The sequence below is a fragment of the Sinohyriopsis cumingii genome, chromosome 7 (genome assembly GCF_028554795.1).
Source record: "Sinohyriopsis cumingii isolate HCF-2022 chromosome 7, ASM2855479v2, whole genome shotgun sequence".
NCBI lineage: Eukaryota > Metazoa > Mollusca > Bivalvia > Unionida > Unionidae > Sinohyriopsis > Sinohyriopsis cumingii.
Window position 1 is genome coordinate 59,866,154 of NC_142967.1, and position 21,099 is coordinate 59,887,252.

The window sequence follows — 21,099 nt, forward strand, 5'->3', positions numbered from 1 at the left end:
TCACAGATCATTATGTGTCTGAATTCAATGGAAAAAATTAACAGCAAAATTAGGTTAAGAAAGACAAAGCACATGTATGGTTCATTACGTTCCAGGGTCTATGAACAGTGTCTGTACAAATTTCTTACTGCTAAAATTTCACATATGCGTTTCCATGTACTTTATCCATTGTAAATACCCAATAATTAACACTTGCATGCCTCATTTGAAAGACTAGAGCAAGAATAATTAATAAACAATACATGCTTTCAGATTTTGTGAATATCAAAAGAAACATGTGAAAAATACTTTTATAAGATTTTTAAGATGAAAACATGTAGAATTTTATACCCTTTCAATTTCCAGCTAATAAAGTGGACATTATTTACTGGTCAACTGATTGCGTCTGATAACACCGCCAAGCCATTTTTTTATGTTTATTAAATTGTGAGAATCTTTTATCAACCACCGCATTGTCTGCTGCTTGGTTGTGTATGCAACTAAAGAAGAAACACATGTCAGCTATTGTTTGAGCAATGATTGTATACAGAATTAATTGGAGACAATCACAAAGACAAGTTATTGGCTTTACTCATGGATCAGTAATAAGTAACATTTCCAATTATGTTTATTTTGGCATACCATTTCAAGAACCTGGTGAAATTGCCAAATTTCAGAAGCAATGCAATGATCGTATTATATTCGAATTCATACATAATCTTTTCCCCAAATCATAATAAACAATTTACACATTATTTCTTATTCTTTAAAAAAAAAAATTCCAGGTACAAGAAAAATACACATACATGTATTTAAAATTTCAGGAACTATGCCACAATTGTATTATATCCAAATAATATTCAAATTCATACACAATTTCTTCCCCAAAATGATAATAAAGTTTTTATTAACTATTTCACGTACTTTGAAGAAAAAAATATTTGGTGTGAATGAATATATGAAATTTCGGGAGCCACGCCGCAACCACATTATATATGAATTCGCGTTATCGCGGGGCACATTATAGTGGGGTCGCACTGTAAATCCAATAGTTCCTGGGCTATTCTGATTAAAATGATCTGGTGTATAAGTGGTGTAAAACTGATCAAGAAAAACTCTATCAAAATCATACCTGAAAAAATAAAACCAGTGAAATGCACATCTATGCATCATGGCAATTCACCAATCAAAAGGCATCTAATTATGTATAAGGACTGCAGAGCTTTGGCAGTTGCAAAAATTTGTAAATGGATGGACAGATGAAATGACACAAAAGTCAATCTCTATTGGGCTCCCACATCTCAATACAGGCCCTAACAATGCTGGCTATGTCACTGGAAAAGTGATACCTATGTCTGTATACAGTTTAATACTCTATCTTCTAAAATCATAAACATGGTCAAAAATCCAAACCATACCACATCCTCTCTTTCATTCAAGCTATTTTTCTTTCACTCAATTCTGTGATATTTAAATTTTACGTCAAAATGAATAGTATGCAACATACAGACATGCGAGCCAGATTTTTTCTTCTTGCCAACTTCTCTTCTAACACCATTCTCTGTCGGGAAATTTCCTCATCATAAAGTTTTTCCAGTCCTTTCTGATTTTTACGGTGCTCATTCATGAGCCAGTCAGCTTGCTGTTTGGACAGTTGACCTTGTTCCTTGGTGTCTTGCATCAACTGCAGATGAAGTTCTTTCAGACCCATTCTCTTCCGTACTGCAAATTCCTGAAAAAACATGCAAGTTTTTTTGTTTCTAATACGATCATGTCAAATGCTTATGAACTGCAAATGCTTATGAACTGATGCAGTATTTAACAGTTTAACATTTATACTCTGACATAGCTAAGGTCCAAGCAATCCAAAATCAGTAAATAATGTATACATTGGTGTGCATTTTCCTGTACTACTCTTATGAATATATATCCCCAAGATAAAAATAGAAAAATATGCCACTAAATGCATATGAGATAACAGCTGAATAAGTATTTAAAAATTAATAAATTTTGCACATGTTGAAAATCATATATTCCTCTTATCATATACACACAGAAACAAATATCTGGTAAGTGAATTGTTTTAGCATGACTGAATTATTGATATCACATCTGTTCACTGTAACCAAATTCCTATGTGATGAATTTATGTCCAGTTGTAAATCTATAAGATTTCTCAAGTGTCATTTATTTATTCTTGATTGTATAATTTTCTATCATATGACTGTTATTAAAATTAGTAGAATTTTATGTAGCTTTCTTTGATTATTTATTAAGAGATAAAATCTCTACTAAGACATTTTTCAATCTCTCTTCTGGTTCGGAGCAGTACAGTACATCTTGGTTAAAGTGATGTTAAGCTGATGATGCTTTATTGCTTTTACAAACACAGGCTACCTAAAAGTGTTCCCCCATCTGGCTGCAGGTGCTACCTAAAAGTGTTCCCCCATCTGGCTGCAGGTGCTACCTAAAAGTGTTCCCCTTTACTGGCTGCAGTTGCTACCTTAAAGTGTTCCCCTGTCTGGCTGTATATGCTACCTTATTATAAGACTTCAGCACAAAATCTCAACAATGGCAACAATGACAATGCAAGCCTACTGAAAAGTGATAAATATGTCTCAGTGTTTGATTTATGAGCAAGAAATTTTTAAAACTGACAGCAAATGACACTACATGGAAAAGAATGAATTCAATAGTTTTAGTGGCATACCAATTTTTGTAGATTTCATAAATGTTACATGCCACAAATGTTAAGACCCAACAGAAATTTTTCTTTGGAAACAATAGGGTCCTTTCCCCCAGTCAACAAAATTAATTACAGATGAAAATCTTTTTTATGCAAAACCTGAAATTCAATATTAAGTCACAGCACTGTTTTTGGTGTATTTTTCAAATGAACATACTACATAACAGATGCCTATAAATAAAAATCCTCCATGTTTATTGTCGGACAGGTCTGAAGTGAGAGTGCTTCCAAAGTGAGAAAAGTAGTTTTTAATCCCCAGTGTCAACAAAACATGCTCATACATTTAAATAACTTCCTGTATAACAATTTGTGATCCATTGTTGGAGACCTTGTCTTTCACACAGGAGTGCTGGACCAGGTCGAACATGCAAAAAACTCCAGCAAATGTTTGAGATATGATGTATTTCTCCTGTTGCAAACCCTATGGTCCTTCCTTGTATGCTTTAAAGTGGGAAATTATTATTGGCAAAAGCTTTCTTATGCAAACATTTACCAAAATTTGAAAATGAAATGTTGTGATGGACTTGTCATCAAGTAATTAAGGCCTATTAAAGATTTAAGACTTAATTCACTCAAAAAAGTCACACTGAAGCACATGAGGTTTTAAAAACTACAGAAAGTGGCAAAAAAGAAGGTAACATCTTTACAAAATGGACAACAAATGTAACAATACAGTTCAGTCTAAAAATACCCAAGACCAACATTATAACATTGTGGATGACTCATGGGTAACAGGGTATGACCACAATGTGTGTGATAAGATCAGTGGTGAGCAGGATTGTTGCATATTACCTTCCTTAATTTCTCTGACTCCTCATCCTGCTGAAGTTTGAGGCGATATGTCTCTTCATCCTGTTCTGTCTGATGCTGCTTATCCAATAGTTCCAGAACTGCAGCTCGCTCCTGAAATTTATTTTATTTTGATAACTTTGGTAGTGTTTGACATCTGTCACATTTATGAACACTTACTAAGCAAAAACAGGTTTCTTGAACTGGCTAAGATAAATACACAGCATTAGCTGCCATCTTAATCATTAAGACAGAGGTATGAACACATTAGCTGCCATGTTAATCATTAAGATGGAGGTATGAACACTTAAAAGGTAAATATGGACCACTAGAATTTAACTAGGATGAATAAAAAGCATTACTTCAGTATTTTTCCTTAAAAAAGAAGAGTACATAAATTATTTATATCAGGAAAGTGTTCATTCAGAAATAAATCAAAGATATGACCATAATAAATCGGTTAAAGTGAAGAGGAAGAAGTTCATCAAACCAGTTTTTTCATTAAAAACATCAATTTAAAGTTTTACCTTTTCATTGTACTTTACATAGGACATAGTTGGAATTTTCTCTGGACATGATGCTTTCCAAAAGTTTTATTTCATGCATTCAGATTTTTGTAATGCTTTGCTGAGTTATTTTAAATGATACCAACTTTCAAAAACAAAAGAATACTCATAGGTAACTTCAGAAGCTGACAGTCCTAGTTTGGCTGTGATAGATATATCAGTCTTATGAAATGAGAGGTAACCAGCTCTATCCTTCAATCTAAAGGTGTTTTGGGGCTTTTTGATAAAATTCAATATACTAGTTAGTTATATATCAATCAATTACTCTATATTTAGTTCACCAACGTTTGAATAAATGCACAATGTATATTTCAAGGACCAGTTAACATCTATTTATTGACTGAACAACATCTATATTAACTGACCAACATCTATATTAACCAAACAACATCTATATTAACTGAACAACATCTAAATTAACTGAACAACATCTATATAACTGATCAATGTTTTAATATAGTTTATAGAATCTCGTTTTTGAAAACAATATGTCCATAATACAAGTTGTGTTATGCATATTATTATATAGGTCTGCAGTATGCTAAACCTCATTTCATACAAATATCAATATTTTCTGAACCTATCACTGTACTACAGCTCAAAATCTTTTGTATCCTAGGATATAATGACTCAAATATTTATGCTAGGGACTTTGTCTATATTTCAAGTGAATGTCACAAGTAGATAAGTGTTATCAACCTTTTCTGGTAGGTCTTGTAAGGTGTTTGCTACTTCATTCTCTTCTGCCCTTTGTCTTTGTATCAAGTGAGTCATCATCGCCTGAAACATGCAAGACACTGAATGATTATTGTGGAGCACTAGCTATAATGTCTTTATTTCTTAGAAAATAATGGTATCGCTGTAATAACTGCTTTCCTATAGACTTCAACACTCAACTATGGTTAAAGATATTTTCTCACCTAAAAATATATATGCCATGATTAATAAAGAAATTGATCACTGACAAGATGAAAACAAGAAAACATGGCACTACCTTGCATACAAGGGGAATAACCCAATAGACTCAGCCTAGGATAATTACTTATCATTACGAACAAATGCTAACCATACTGATGAATGACTACAAATACAAATTACCTGCAAATTATTTCAAATGGAACATTTTTGGTGTTTAACTAGAAAATCTCATTGGTGTTTAACAGAAAACCTTGTTGGTGCATAACTGAGAAAATCTTGTTGGTGTTTAATTGAGAAAATTTTGTAAATGATTAACTGAGAAAATCTTGTTGGTATTTAACTGAGAAAATCATGTTAGTGTTTCACTTTTTAAATCTTGCTAATTCTGAACTTCTGAAAATGTTTGTAAAAAGTTTTATGTAAGTAGAAATTTGTAAGCATCTTTGGGTGACACTGTTCTTGACATGGCAACAATGGTCTTTGGGAATTCTTTCACACTAACAAGAAAAAAGCATTGTTCACATATGTACTTAAATCTCATATCATCTCTAATGCAGGAGTCAATGCAAACAACTACTGTACAACATGAAGAACATCAAATATTTGCAGATGTTTCCTTTGGAAATTCTTGATATTCAGGTAATTTCAAACAAGACATCTGAAAGCACAAAATGCTGCCAGACATAAATGCATGAAAATATTTTGCTGCTATTCACAACATTAATATTGATTTCAGTCCTGAATACATCAGGAATTTGTACAATACAATGCCCTGTCTGATTATCACATTATTTTACATTATTCCCATGAAACACTGAGGTAAGAATTTGTTTTATGTTGATGTTCAGCCTTATAAAAATATTAACATTTGCTATTACTGACATCTGCCAACATGTATTCATGTCTTTGATTATCACATAAAGATGCATATGATGAGACAAATGAAAAGCAATGTTAAGTACCCTATTCTTGGCAGCAATCTTCTTGTACAATCTCTTTAATTCTCTTTTGTACTCATCATCTTGTGTCTTGTCCATTTGATTCCTTTTACGCTTGTAATTGCTGATCACAGCATCCTCATGTGCTTTGGTGATGTCATTGTTCAACCTAAACCCTTGTATCAGCAAAACTGTCACTACATCAGAGACATTGTTTCTCTCCTCCTCAATGCTTGTGTCAACATCAATGGTTGACAAAATATCTGAGCTGAAAGATTTATCAAATAAAAATGTTTTTTAAACAGTCTATCCTTATTGTGCACTTGAAATAATTTGGGAGCTGAATGAGGGTCTACCTTAATACTTCACTTGTAAACAAATTAAATCATTAAAAAAGTTATATACTTTAAAATTACAGTCCTATGAAAGCTTACTAACCATACTTTCCTAAACTACTAAATCCATTCATTTAATATGGTACCTGCTGTGAATAATTTTGCAGCCTTGGCAATACATTCCTCCCTAATTAAGACCATGAACTTTGACATTTAGGCTAGCCAATGATATGTGATTTTCCATCTACTCTGGTGAACCTTGGAGCAAATCTGGTATAAAGCCACCTATCAAAAAGCTAAATATACCCTATGAACTTGACCTATGAACCTTTGATCTGTCATCCACATAGATGCCTTTTACATCAAATTCTTTGCAAAACCTAACGAAAACCTATTCATGCAAGCACAAGTAACTTTGATCTTTGACTATATGACTCCATATAAACTCTTATATGAATTATGTCCCACTGCAAACTCCTGTGCAATATTTGATGACAACATTTCCAGGAATATCAGTGACACAGCCAAAACAAAAAACTTTAACCCATGAGAGTCCTTAACTTTCAACAAAGAGCCATTGTGATGTTTACCTTGTACCTTAATAGACAGTCATACGGAAGGGATTTTCTTTTCTCCCTGCTCACCTTGAAGACAAAGTCTGACAATGATCCACTGATGCAAACAGGAGAAATTGTCCCTCAACAAAATCATCCAGTACTCAATTTACAAAAAGAAGGCTCCACCATCAATACTGGCCGCCATGTATAGCCTATCGTGTGCTGAAAAATGGCGTTAAGCTCTACAACAACAACAACAACAAAAAGGAGGAGGAAAGAATATCTGATGCATTTATCAAGCACATTTAAATTTGACAGCCTGATTACCAAAGATTTCTGTGAGTACAGTGTCAGTAGTTTTTAAATACTCAGTCCACCATAAAACCTATCAAAATGGTCCAAAGGTGTGTGTGTGTGTGTGTGTGTGTGTAGGTCAACATATTCCTCCATGTTTTTTGTGGCAGATACAATGTTATGTTTTAAGTCCATATGAAACATTACTTCTGTATCCCTAGCCAATGGGGATAAAGAGCACATTCTTATAACTATCAGTTTTCAAGACTTATAAATAAAAAAAACTATCCTGACAATTCGCAAGAATTACTTGGTAAAATAATATAATGAATAATTTTATTTTACATATTCTTTATCAAAAGCACACATACTGTACTTTGTTTCTGCATAGTTGTACGTGTTCATAATTTGCAATTTGCATGAGACTGAACATACATAGCAAGGGAAGTAATCAAAGCAAAGCTTGTACTGGCAAAATTTAAAAATATACAAGTTCTTCAATGCTTCTTTCTCTCAACCTACCAAAACGTTAATAGTATATAGTGTTATCCTTTCAGTAGAAGCCTAAACAACAACAACAAAATAGCAACGTTTTTTAAAAGTTAATGAAAATGTTGAAAATACAGCATTTTGCAAAGATCAAGTTTGTCATTATAGCGATAAAAAGACTGTAAAATAGCTTTAGCTGCAGTCCAAACCATTCATGTTCATAAATGTTCAGAAATCCAAAATGATTATATTTTTTAATATATTTAATTCTTCCAAAAAAATCTCATTAAGTAATCTATAAATGCATAGAAACAAAAATGAAAATAATTTTTTTATTATATCAAAATGCTTTCACCAAAATAGTCAAAGCTGAACAAGTGTACTGGACTGAAAGAAATGCAAATAAAACTATTGAGAAGATGTATATGGACATGATTATCTACAAATATTCCAATTACATGGGGGGGGGGCTTGAAGATTTTTTTGTGTAATCCAGCTAACAAAATAGCACGGGACAAAGAGTGTGTGATTTGGATTTTTAATCTAGCTTTAACAATTTTTGGGTCATATCACTGCAATGTCTACAGTATGACAGTTTATAATGAGTCTAACACTAGGGCATCATGCTGCAGAAGACATGTAGCATGATGTCCCACCCAGTCAGATTATCCTGACACCAGGCCGACCAGTCCTAACACTAACCTCTTAATACTGAGCAAGATCTAAACTTCATAAACCAAGGCCTAAGTCCCTGAGTAGTAGAGGTGGAGCATAGGCCTAAATCAAATTCTGTCCAAATATAATTTTTCACATGTTTTTCTGGTAACTCTTATATTGTAATCTTACAAAACAAGAAGACCAGAGTCTGCATACCAGACATATGATCGAAGCACTGCTGTAAAGTATGCAACCTTGACTACAAGGTCAAAAGGCTGAGTGATTTATCCTAAGCATGAAAAAAAAATTCACAATGGGGTTTAGAACATATAGACAAATCAATTTTTTCCATCCAAACCATACTGCACTTATTTTCATGAGTAGGATAATGACCAAATATAATGATTCACCCTAAGTAGAAATAAATTCCACCAAAGGAAACAAACTTTAACTATAAACCTTCATGCAAATTTTCTATGATTATGACCTTGACCTTGACCCTATCAGCAAATTTTTTCAACATTTAGAATAATCTGCAGAAAATCCAGATCTGTAACCACACTCACTGTTTTGAAATAAACTAATACAAGTTAAATGCTGGTCATATTCAAGACATCTCATACATCTAAAAGAAAATAATATTTCTTCTTTCTGTGTTACCCTGGTATATCATTTATTTTTGAAACCATTTTTACATTATTCAGCACAGAAAGTCTTTTTAATCTGCAGTATGCAGGGCATGTGTATCTGCAATGTCTATTGCAATGGTGATGGAATATTCAATTTTGACATTTTCATTGCATAAACAACCTAACTAAAATTTGAAAAATCATGGTTTGGGAACTTTTTCTGCTTAACTGCCAAAGCATGTAAAACAAAGTCACATGACTACCAAATGTTTACTCACAGTTTTGAGGATAAAACCCTTGCTAAAAAGTTGGTGATAGAACAAGCATGGTCATTTACATTTTTCTAACTCTGTCATTTACATTTCTCTAACTTTGTCATTTACATTTTTCTAACTTTGTCTTTTACATTTTTTGTAACTCTGTCATTTACAATTTTCTAACTCTGTCATTTACATTTCTCTAACTTTGTCACTGACATTTTTCTAATTTGCCATTGACATTTTTCTAACTTTGTCATTTATATTTTTTGCAACTCTGTCATTTACATTTTTCTAACTTTGTCACTGGCAGTTTCAGCTAGATTGTTAGATTTAAAATAAAAATATTCTCCCCATAAAACTATTTTGAACAGTTTTTTCACACAATTAAATTTATCTTTTCAAGCCAGTAAGCACAGTTCTAATGCATGTACATAACAAGGGTTCCCTTCACAATGCTTTGTACAGTCCCTTAGTACAGTCTAGAAATGGGTGAAGATAAAATATAATTCTGACTGCCCATGACTGGTTGATAATGAAAATACAATTTTAGTAAAATGAATATTTTGAGACATAATCCTATTTGTAACTAAAAAATGAAAAGAAAATGTTTTACTGATGGAATTTCAGTCATTCATAAACATGATTTTGGAACAATCATTATTGAAATTAGCACCTCATTCTTTGGGTGTGGAAATAAAAACACATTCCAAATAAATGTAAATACAAAAAAGTCACAGTACATATGCTTTCTCCATATTTAATCATGAGCATTCAGAAATTTAAAGTCACTGAATTTTTAATATGGTGTTTTAAAGTTATTGAATTTTTAATATGGTGTTTTAAAGTTATTGAATTTTTAATATGGGGTTTCCATAGGTTTACTATGGGAGCTGAATTAGTACCATGAGTCCTACGAAATGACACACCAAAGCACATTCTCACATTTATTAAACTTTTGATGGAAGAGCTTTGAACAGAAGGTAACTCATTAGTGACAAATATGATGAATGGACAAAGAAAGAGACTGATGTAGTGATGTAAAACCACACAAAAGAGCAAATGAGCATAGATAATTATACATAAAGCAAACTTATCAAAATGGGATCATACAGATATATAACGTAAATTTAGTTTAACCTGTCAATCTCCCTGTGCATTTGTATCTTGTCTCTCATCCCCAGGATGCTCACAATGCTTTCGTCTGCTGATACAGAGCTACAACATAAAACAAATTCCGATTACTAAAATTCAGTTTAGTATAATGGAAAATGCAGTTTAAAATTGTGTAATATTTGGACTTTTTAGTTGTTCACGTGATGAACCCCAAAACAATAAAATACACAACAATCTTTGATAAAACTAATTATTTCATTTTGTTCTAAAAATGCTGATTTTTTAAATTTTATTAATTGATGTATTATAATTCAAACATACATTAATGGCAATTTTGGGGGGATTAGAGAATGATTATAAGCAGAAATTGTATGATGTTCCAAATGTTGATATGAACTACACAGTAAACAAGTGCCAAGTCTCTGAACTTAAACTCCTTCATGTGCACATGTATGCAGGAAAATATTCATTTTGTGCATTTGCCATTCAGTCATGTTGCAGTGAAGATTTAATCTTTTGCTGTGATGAAAGCTAGTTTTGTTTTCATATCTACATTGCAGGTATATTGTTATTATATGTATTGTATTGTTAATAAAATGTAATTTCACTGCTTAAAATGTAAGTCTGTAATTCTCATTGGATTTTCTACTTTTAATTATTCATTACACATTTTCTGCCTAAAAATATGTATCATGCATTTGCCACTCAGCCATGTTGTAGTGAGGATGTGATCTTTTTGTTATAATGAAAATTAGTCATGTTTTCATATCTATATTGCAGATTAAGTAAAGCAAAAAAAGCTACAGTCAGTCAGGGGAAGTTATGTGATTCTATTTTTAACCTGTGACAATTAGTATTTATTTGCTTGTATTTTACTTCTTTTATTGTTTAAATAGTTTTTATTATGCTCACTGCAAGGTTTCAACAGGGGTTTTCAAACAACACACTTTCTTGCATGTAAACAGTGTCTTGATGGTGTATAACATTACCAAAACTAGAACATAATGGACAACAATTATGTTCATATGAAAAGTCACAACCAAAGAGTATTAACTGTATTTATTTTATGCTAGGCAGTGAATTTCTGGATTTCTGGGAGATATAATATTGATAATTCACTAGAATGTAATATTGTAAATAATTTTTCACTGTCCATCAATAACATTAATAATATTATGACCAAGAAATTTGGTTAAGTGTTCAAAGACACTTTCATTGTCTAGTGTAAATATGGCTACCATGCATACAGATGACCAAGGTTCAAATCCAACAACTTGCAAATACTTTGATTTCATTGTTTTTCAACCTTAAATTGGGAAGTAGAATTATGATACTACTGCAAAACACAGCAGAACATAAACATTAAACCAGTAATATTATTGTCACGGATGCCATAAGAAATTTGCCACTTAAGTCTGCTATACATATTGCTAGCCAATACATCTGAGCATAAAATAAAAAGAAATTTGCTTGTTTCATGTGAATAATGGATATATTTCATCTTGTGGGTGAAAAAATTTAAGCAAATATCCTCTGTATAATTTTCTAACAGGCTGGAAAAAGGACTACGCCCTTTGGTCCAGTTGTCTGTGGAATAGGCAAATCTGAATGGGCACATCAACAAAAGATAAATCTAGGACAGACAGATTTGAACACTATCATAGACTGAACATCAAGCAATGAATTGATGTGCAGGCAGATCAGGGTCTATATTGTTTGTTCTACTGATTACCCCCTACAAACTGCATATATTCAGATCTGCAGTGCATTATGCAATTGCAAATTTAAGTCTGTGCAGTTTGCAGTTAGACTAAACATATATCCAAATATATATCGTAACTTCAGATGCCACAGACATTACGGTGCTAAGAAGAGTGTGCATAACATGACAAAAAAACAAGTTTATCAACTTAAATAACATGAGGATTCATTGCATATAAAATTTATGACATGGGTTGAATGAGGACTCATTTTATAGCAAATTTATCATACAAGGTGAATCACATCTATCACTGAGTGCCCTAAAGAACAAAAGATTGAATATATTCAAAAAGTTTAATAAATTTCACTTAAACTTGAAACTAATTATATTTATCATATAAAAATACAGTGGTTCCCCTCTTATATGGCCACCCCATCTGCACTGGGAAAGTGGCCTTATAAGATGGGCAGCCTTTCCAGAAGGGGTCTAAATTGTTTGTGAGAAGTATATGTAATGTATGTTCACCTCTCCCTTGAAAATTCGTGCACAATGGGGCCCGCAAACATAGACCACACTATAAGCAAAGCACGAGTTACCAAGGGATCTCCATTTTTTTTTTAAAATCGCTTTGACATCGAGAGAACTCTGGGAGGATCAGTGTTAGGGAATTGGGCTGTTTATTGACTGAATCCTCATTTTACAATCACGTGGATAATAATTTTTTATAAAGCGCTTTTCTAATGAAGTTGTTCGTTATTCTGTTTAAATAACATTTATTTTGAAAATGTCCAACATATGACAGATCATTCCAACTGGTTTCAAACCATCACATGTATGCATAAAAAAATCAGTGTATTATGTCACTGCTTTTTGTTTTCTTGATGAGTCTGGTTTCTATAGTGGTGTTTAATATTATCCTGCCAAATCGGGAATCCACAGAGCAGGGAACTAGATGAACTGTTGATACACCACCAAACAAGATTCCTTTTTATCAAAAACATGCAACATTTGTTTTGTGAGACAATTGTCTACGTTGAAACTCAATTTTTGTATTGCTCCGTTAGCACAATATTGATGTTGTGAATTAATTAATTGTAATTAATAATGAAACTTCTTATCATCCTTGAGGACATCTCTAAGTGCCAGTTCAAGAATTCTCTGAAACTTGCTTGCTCACAATGGTCCGATTCAAACTCTTTATTTTATGAAGTAATCATTTTGCTTGGCTGCCTTGTTATCTTTAATCACAGATATGAAAGAGTCAGTTAATTTAAGGTAGTTTATGTTACATACACAATAACATTTATAAGTGTTCAATTGATCAAATGTAGATTTTAAATTTGTAGGATTTTCGTGCCTTTTAATTTTTTTTTTATTCCACCTCCTTAATTTGATTCAAAAGACATAATTAATGTGATAATACAAAGAAGGCCAGCTTAATTCAGTGCAACAATACAACAAATACTTCCAGAAGTCAGTTATCAAAACACAGTTGGCACTTAATTAGGTTCTCAGAGAAACGCTTGCGGACATAACTGTTACGGTAGATTGACGCATTTTATGTTTAATTACAAGAGAACACATTCCATTTATGATGATTACACTTAAAAGGAACTAAAAGATAGAACTAGAACACAAATTTCAATTGATAAAAAATTATTTAATTTGTATTTATTTTTTACAGTACTGCCTCCACTTGGCGTGAGTGACATTTTCATTGATCAAAATTTCATTACATATTGTTAATTGCAGTGTACTAGGAATGTTGTTTAGAAAGAAAATGTAAAAAATTGTATGACCTATTTTTAAATTTGATATTTCATAGTGTTGATTAAAATTTCCAGATCCTATGTACCATTTTTGATGATAAAATGAGCGTTACATCAAAATTTCTGTTACCAATTTTGACAGCGATTTTCTTCAAGTTCAGCAAATAGGGATCAATTTTTGGGGTATTTTCTGGTTTAAAAAATGGGATCCATGCCTGACCCTGCATTATAAGTGGGTTTGCGAGTTATCAAGGGTGTGGTGTAGTAAGAAAGCTACATACTTCAAAGCATTTAATATCTTCATTTAATATCTTCATTTAAAAGTAACATTAATTATTAAAAGGTTCTCCTTGTTATAATAATTTACTTATTTCAACTAAATATATAATTTAATAGTTCTTATTCTTGGTGTAAGCTTGATAAGCAAGCAGGTATTGTTGTCATGCACATCGCAAAACCATTCAAAAACATCTTTTAAATCTTGGTACATACATAATTCTCTTTCCATTTGCTCTATTTTTCCACTGCTGCTGAATAACCTCCTTATCTGTTACGACATTGTTTATTCAAGTCTTTTCAACATAAAACTGTTTTATTCTAGTCTTTTCTACATAAAATTGTTTGGCAAGTTCACCCCTTCCCACCTCACCCGATATCATTGAGTAGAACAACCGACTTTCTTCTAAAATAATATGTCTCCATTTATGTGATGACATGTTAATGTTTGGTAATGATTTATTTGGATGTTGCTAACTGTATGCGATTTAAATTTGCAGACAAAACTTTTGTCGAGTGGATGAAATGCCTTCTTTCTAAAGGAAGCAATAAATGTGTTGTCACATGGATTTTCTGTCTTTGTCTTTTATTCAGGTTAATTTCTCTGAGTGAGTGTGTAAATGCACAAAATCTATTTTTAGCCTATGCTGACCCTGTTATGATCTTGACAATTACGTCTGGTTGTAATCAACAAAGAGAAGAACTCGACTGATGTGTGAAGCCCAAAACTCTATCATAACATTGTTGAGCTCATTTCCTGTAAATGTCGGCTTTTATAAACAATGATATAATATTAACCTTACTGTTACATGTACTTTAGTCAATACAGTGGAACCCCGCTATAACGCGATGATCGGGGTCCATAAAATCGGATCGCGTTAAAAGCGGGGTCGCGTTAATGCGGGGTTTTACAATATTTAACTTTTTTTCCGAGAACATATACGTGTATACATGTACAATGATCAAAAGTCGGCTTATCATCAGATGAATATTAACTGGAATGCATTAATTAAGATATATTCAAAATAATCGAAGGCTAATATATTTATAGGTTATTACTGTGCATTAAAAACATTTACTAATTTTTATTTGTTTGAACGATAATACAGATTGACCGATAATACCAGACTATCGCTATATCACGAAAAGTGTATCAACACCGTATGCTACCGTGCCGTCGTGGCATGCAGTTCATCCATAATGGATGTAATTTCATTGAAAATCGTACAGATTTAAAATATTCATTAATTTTGTAATAGTCTGAATTCGTCGTGTAAAATATAGGATGAACAAAATATTGAAACCATTTACTTGCCGTCTGATATCGTATGGTCATTGCATGCAGCTATTCCCGGGTCTACATACGGTGTCTGTACAAATTTCATACCGCTAAAATTTTATCATATGCGACAACTGCAAGAATAATTAACAATCAACGCATGATTTCAGCGTGCAAATAACTTTTATTTCAGATTTTGTGAACATCAAAAGAAACATGTGAAAACTGCTAAATTAATACTTCTTTTAAGTTGAGTAATGCCAATGATGTGTCGACGGATGCGTTATTATCTGCTACCATTCCCTTTATCATTTCACAGCGATAATTTTGTTTAAATACGGAAATTATGCCTTGGTCAAGTGGCTGGATTTCTGACGTAGCGTTTTTCGGGAGGTACGAAACTTTGATCTTGCCATCACTGCTGACAAGATTTTCCGCTGGGGGGTGGGCAGGGCAATTATCCAGCAGGAGGAGAGCTTTTTCCTCCAGCTTGAGTTTTCGTAAATGAGCCCGAACATCTGGAACGAATGTTTTGTGAAACCAGTCGTCAAATATGGAGCTATTCATCCAAGCATTCTTGCTGTTAGTGTACTGAAATGGAAGTGCCTTCATATTTACATGATGAAAACATCTGGGAGCTTTCGATTTTCCAATCATCAGAGGTCTGACTTTGTGGCTGCCAGACCTGTTAACACAAAATAAGAGAGTCATTCTGTCCTTCCTCTTCTTGAAACCTTCTCGTTTGTGAGGGTCAGTCTTGGTTGCAAGGGTGCGATCGGGTAACATTTTATAACATAAACCAGTCTCATCGCAGTTGTAAACTTGGTCGGCTGTGTAGCAACCGTCCTCCAGCAACTTTTTAAGCCCAATCGGGTAGGAATTGGCAGCCTCTTTGTCAGCAGAGCGGATTTCCCCAGACACAAGAACTTGGCTGATAGCGTGCCTTTTCTTGAATCTGTCTAGCCAGCCATTACTCGCCTTAAATTTGGAATCATCTCCATTGATACGGCGATCAAATTTCTCTGCTTGGGCTTTCAGAATTGGGCCAGAAATTGGAACACCTTCTGAGCGAGCTTGTACAAACCATTGGTACAAAGCTGAATCTAGGACATTGTCATTAGCTAACTTAACCCTTTTACGCTGTAAACCAGTTTCCTCTTCAAGAATGTTGGGTAGACTACGGAGCTTTCCTTCATCTGTTTTCCACCCTCGCAAAGTGGACTCGCTGATTCCTAGATCTCTGGCAAGCTGAGTTTGTTGTTTGCCCTTCTTTAGTTGATCTAGGGCATACAGTTTCTCTTTAGCAGAAAACGACTTGCGTTTTTGAACTTGCTTTTCCATAACAGTAAAATATTTTTTTATATAAGCAAACAACGTACACAGATAAAGCTCAATAACTAAGTAATGAAGGCCTGCAATGGTTACGAATCACTTTTTATATAAAACAAAATTAAGCTGAACGGATGTACAATTTCATACCCTTTTAATTTACAGATAATAAAGTGGATATTATTTACTTTCAACTGTTTGTTGTTTGATCACACCGCCAAGCACAGCATACATGTTGGCGGCTTTCGTCCTTTGATGTTTATTAAATTGTGCGACTCTTGTATCAACCACAACTTTGTCTGCTGCTTGGCTGTGATTGCAGTTAAATAAGAAGCCCATGTCGGCTATTGTTTGAGCAACGACTGTATACAGAATTCATGGAAGACAATCACAAAGACGATTTACTGGCTTTACTCATGGATCCGTAATAAGTAACACTTCCGATAACGTTTACTTCGGCTTAACAATTCAAAAACCTAATGAAACCAGTTTTCTCTTCTAGAGTAGAATACGGAACTTCACCACAACCTGTTCAAATTGATAAATTTCAGAAGCCAAGCGTTGTACACACTATTTCTCGTACGTTATATATATCGTATTATTTTAGAATTCATACACGATCACTTCTCCAAAGTCACTTAAAGAACCAGGATAAATTGTTAAGTTCCGATCGTTTATTATTAAAAGTCATACGCGAATTCTTCCACCAAATTATAATAAACGTTTTACACACTATTTATCGTACGTTAAACAAATATTTTCACGGTCCGATAAAAATACACGTAAATGAATTTCAAATTTCAGGAACCATGCCACGATCATATTATTTTAAAAGTCACAACTAATCTCATGCCCAAAATGAAGTTAATTTCTTTTGTTTTTTTTTTTTGCTTTTCTCCAAATTTTTTTTCTCCATGTGTGAATGAATATACGAAATTTCGGGAGCCATGCTATGACCGCATTATATCCGAATTCGCGTTATGGCGGGGCGCGTTATAGCGGGGTTCCACTGTACTTCTTTCAGTAATGGAAACTTGACACTGGGAGACATGTATTGACGATAGAGATAATCTGTTTACTTACCTTACTTCATGATATGTGTGTGTGTTTGTGATTTGGATTTTTAATGTAGCTTTAACAATTTTCAGTCATATCGCTATGATGTCTGCAGTGTGGCAGTTTATAGTGATGTCTAGCACTGGGGCATCATGCCACAGACATGTAGTGCGATGTCCCACCCAGTCACATAATACTGACACCACACCGACCAGTCCTAACACTAAACTCTTAATCCTAAGTGCTAAGCGAGGCAGCTGTTAGTACAATTTTTTTCAGATTTTGGTATGACTCAGCTGGGGATCAAACCCACAACCTCCCCCATCCAAGGCAGATGCTCTAACCACTAGGCCACCAGAGCGGTACTTCATGATATGACTTATTTATTGGTTCTGGATACATGTGGAAAAAAATGGACTGCTCCTGAGGGGAACATTTTACATTTTTTTACAATATGCTGGCCAGTGATTGCATTAGAGGGGTGGCTGTTCTTGAGGGGTACTTTTAAATACAAACTTGTCAGTGCCAAGTAATTCTGGCCGTAAGAAGCAGGTGGCCACTGGTTAGGGGGTCTGTTCAGGAGGGGGACTACTGTAATCACATTTTTAAAAATAAGTCGTAAATAGTGCAGTAGAATAACTCTGCAGTATATTAGAACCTGTCTAAAAAGATCAGCCCGTCTACCAAAAATATAACAGTCTCTCAAGACACGTGATCTCTCATGACAGATTATAAACTATACAATCAATATATCTATGCAATGAAAATCAGGTCTCTCTAGATAGGTGCTCTCATAGCGGTGATCTTCCAAGACAGGTTGTACTGTATAAGCAGAAGCTTCGAATATTACTCATTTGTTTTCTAAGACACCATGACATCATGTGTAATATCATTTCTTGTTATTATAGAAGTTTAATAAAATTAAATACTGAATTTTTTTTGGACATATACTATCAATAATATAATGTGACAAAGTATTAGTTTTAGTTTATTCTACCTGAACCCATGAATAGTATAGCCTCCCTTCTTCATGGCTTCGTCTTCACTTAGCATGATTTGCCTCCCTTTGTTTCTCAGCAGCATTTTATCCTGGACAAAAAGGATGATTATGATGAGACTGTACCATGTTTTGAAAGTTTTACAGATTAAACTAGAATTCTTTGCTTATAAAACACACATTGCCATGCTAACCATTACTGATACATACCCCTAAATCTGAGTCTCTTAACAAAGTCACTGAGGACCATTATTGGCCCACATCCCTAAATTTGAGTCACTTATCTAAGTCTTTGAGGCCATTATCAGCTTCAAATTAGCATTTATTTTCAAGTCCACAAAGAATAAACACATATGTATGTACCTACCTACCTACCCCCAAAACAAACACACACATTTCATTCCCAAAAGTGTATTTGTAGCTAAAGTGAAGGCATTCCAAGTTAAGACCCAGAAGCCAAATTCCTGTAAAGTAGGGATAGACTCAGTATGGACAGCAACTGGAGGGACAGACACACAGACCTGCAAAGTAGGGATAGACCCAGTATGGAAAGCAAATGGAGGGACGGACAGAGCAACAAGCAAAGTAGGGATAGACATAGTATGGACAGCAACTGGAGGGGCAGACAGGGTGACAAGCAAAGTAGGGATGGACACAATATAGACAGGAACTGGAGGGACAGACAGAGCGACAAGCAAAGTAGGGATAGACACAGTATGGACAGGAACCGGAGGGACAGACAGAGCAACAAACAAAGTAGGGATAGACACAGTATGAACAGGAACTGGAGGGACAGACAGAGTAACAAGTAAAGTAGGGATAGACCCAGTATGGACAGGAACCAGAGGGACAGACAGGGTGACAAGCAAAGTAGGGATAGATACAGTATGGACAGCAACTGGAGGGACAGACAGGGTGACAAGCAAAGTAGGGATGGACACAGTATGGACAGGAACTGGAGGGACAGACAGAGTAACAAGCAAAGTAGGGATAGACACAGTATGGACAGGAACTGGAGGGACAGACAGGGTGACAAGCAAAGTAGGGATGGACACAGTATGGACAGGAACTGGAGGGACAGACAGAGCAACAAGCAAAGTAGGGATAGATACAGTATGGACAGGAACCGGAGGGACAGACAGAGTAACAAGCAAAGTAGGGATAGACACAGTATGGACAGGAACCAGAGGGACAGACAGGATGACAAGCAAAGTAGGGATAGATACAGTATGGACAGCAACTGGAGGGACAGACAGGGTGACAAGCAAAGTAGGGATGGACACAGTATGGACAGGAACTGGAGGGACAGACAGAGTAACAAGCAAAGTAGGGATAGACACAGTATGGACAGGAACCAGAGGGACAGACAGAGCGACAAGCAAAGTAGGGATAGACACAGTATGGACAGCAACTGGAGGGACAGACAGAGTGACAAGCAAAGTAGGGATATTTTTATTTGTAAGGAGGTAATGTACTTATACTCATGCTCTTGTTTTTAAGGAGGCAAGATACAAATACTTGTTCTCTTAATTACAAGGAGGTAAAATACCTATACTCACATTCTTATTTTAAGTAGGTCAAGTACCCATACTCATGCTCTTAATTTTAAGGAGGTCAAGTACCCATACTCATGCTCTTAATTTTAAGGAGATAAAGTACTCATACTTAGGCTCTTATTTTTAAGGCGGTAAAGTACCCATACTCATGCTCTTATTTTAAGTAGGTCAAGTACCCATACTCATGCTCTAATTTTAAGTAGGTCAAGTACCCATACTCATGCTCTTATTTTAAGTAGGTCAAGTACCCATACTCATGCTCTTATTTTAAGCAGGTCAAGTACCCATACTCATGCTCTTAATTTGAAGTAGGTCAAGTACCCATACTCATGCTCTTATTTTAAGTAGGTCAAGTACCCATACTCATGCTCTTATTTTAAGTAGGTCAAGTACCCATACTCATGTTCTTAATTTTAAGTAGGTCAAGTACCCATACTCATGCTCTTATTTTAAGTAGGTCAAGTACCCATACTCATGCTCTTATTTTAAGTAGGTCAAGTACCCATACTCATGCTCTTATTTTAAGTAGGTCAAGTACCCATACTCATGCTCTTATTTTAAGTAGGTCAAGTACCCATACTCATGCTCTTATTTTAAGTAGGTCAAGTACCCATACTCATGCTCTTATTTTAAGTAGGTCAGGTACCCATACTCATGCTCTTATTTTAAGTAGGTCAAGTACCCATACTCATGCTCTTATTTTAAGTAGGTCAAGTACCCATACTCATGCTCTTATGTTTAAGGAGGTCAAGTACTCATACTCATGCTCTTATTTTAAGTAGGTCAAGTACCCATACTCATGCTCTTAATTTTAAGGAGATAAAGTACTCATACTTAGGCTCTTATTTTTAAGGAAGTAAAGTAC

General features: G+C 34.3%; 1 protein-coding gene across 1 annotated transcript in view; it reads right to left on the bottom strand.

Moving 5' to 3' along the window:
* The window catches only part of LOC149795347 (limbin-like), a 125,207-nt gene that overhangs the window by 83,925 nt on the left and 20,183 nt on the right, over window positions 1-21,099 (bottom strand). Inside the window, exons 8-13 of the mRNA XM_089965122.1 lie at window positions 18,679-18,770; window positions 10,295-10,372; window positions 5,961-6,204; window positions 4,780-4,860; window positions 3,518-3,628; window positions 1,487-1,711 (exon numbers count right to left, since the gene is read on the bottom strand). Coding sequence (XP_089821248.1) covers window positions 1,487-1,711; window positions 3,518-3,628; window positions 4,780-4,860; window positions 5,961-6,204; window positions 10,295-10,372; window positions 18,679-18,770 — 831 coding nt within the window. The remainder of the gene's footprint in view (window positions 1-1,486; window positions 1,712-3,517; window positions 3,629-4,779; window positions 4,861-5,960; window positions 6,205-10,294; window positions 10,373-18,678; window positions 18,771-21,099) is intronic.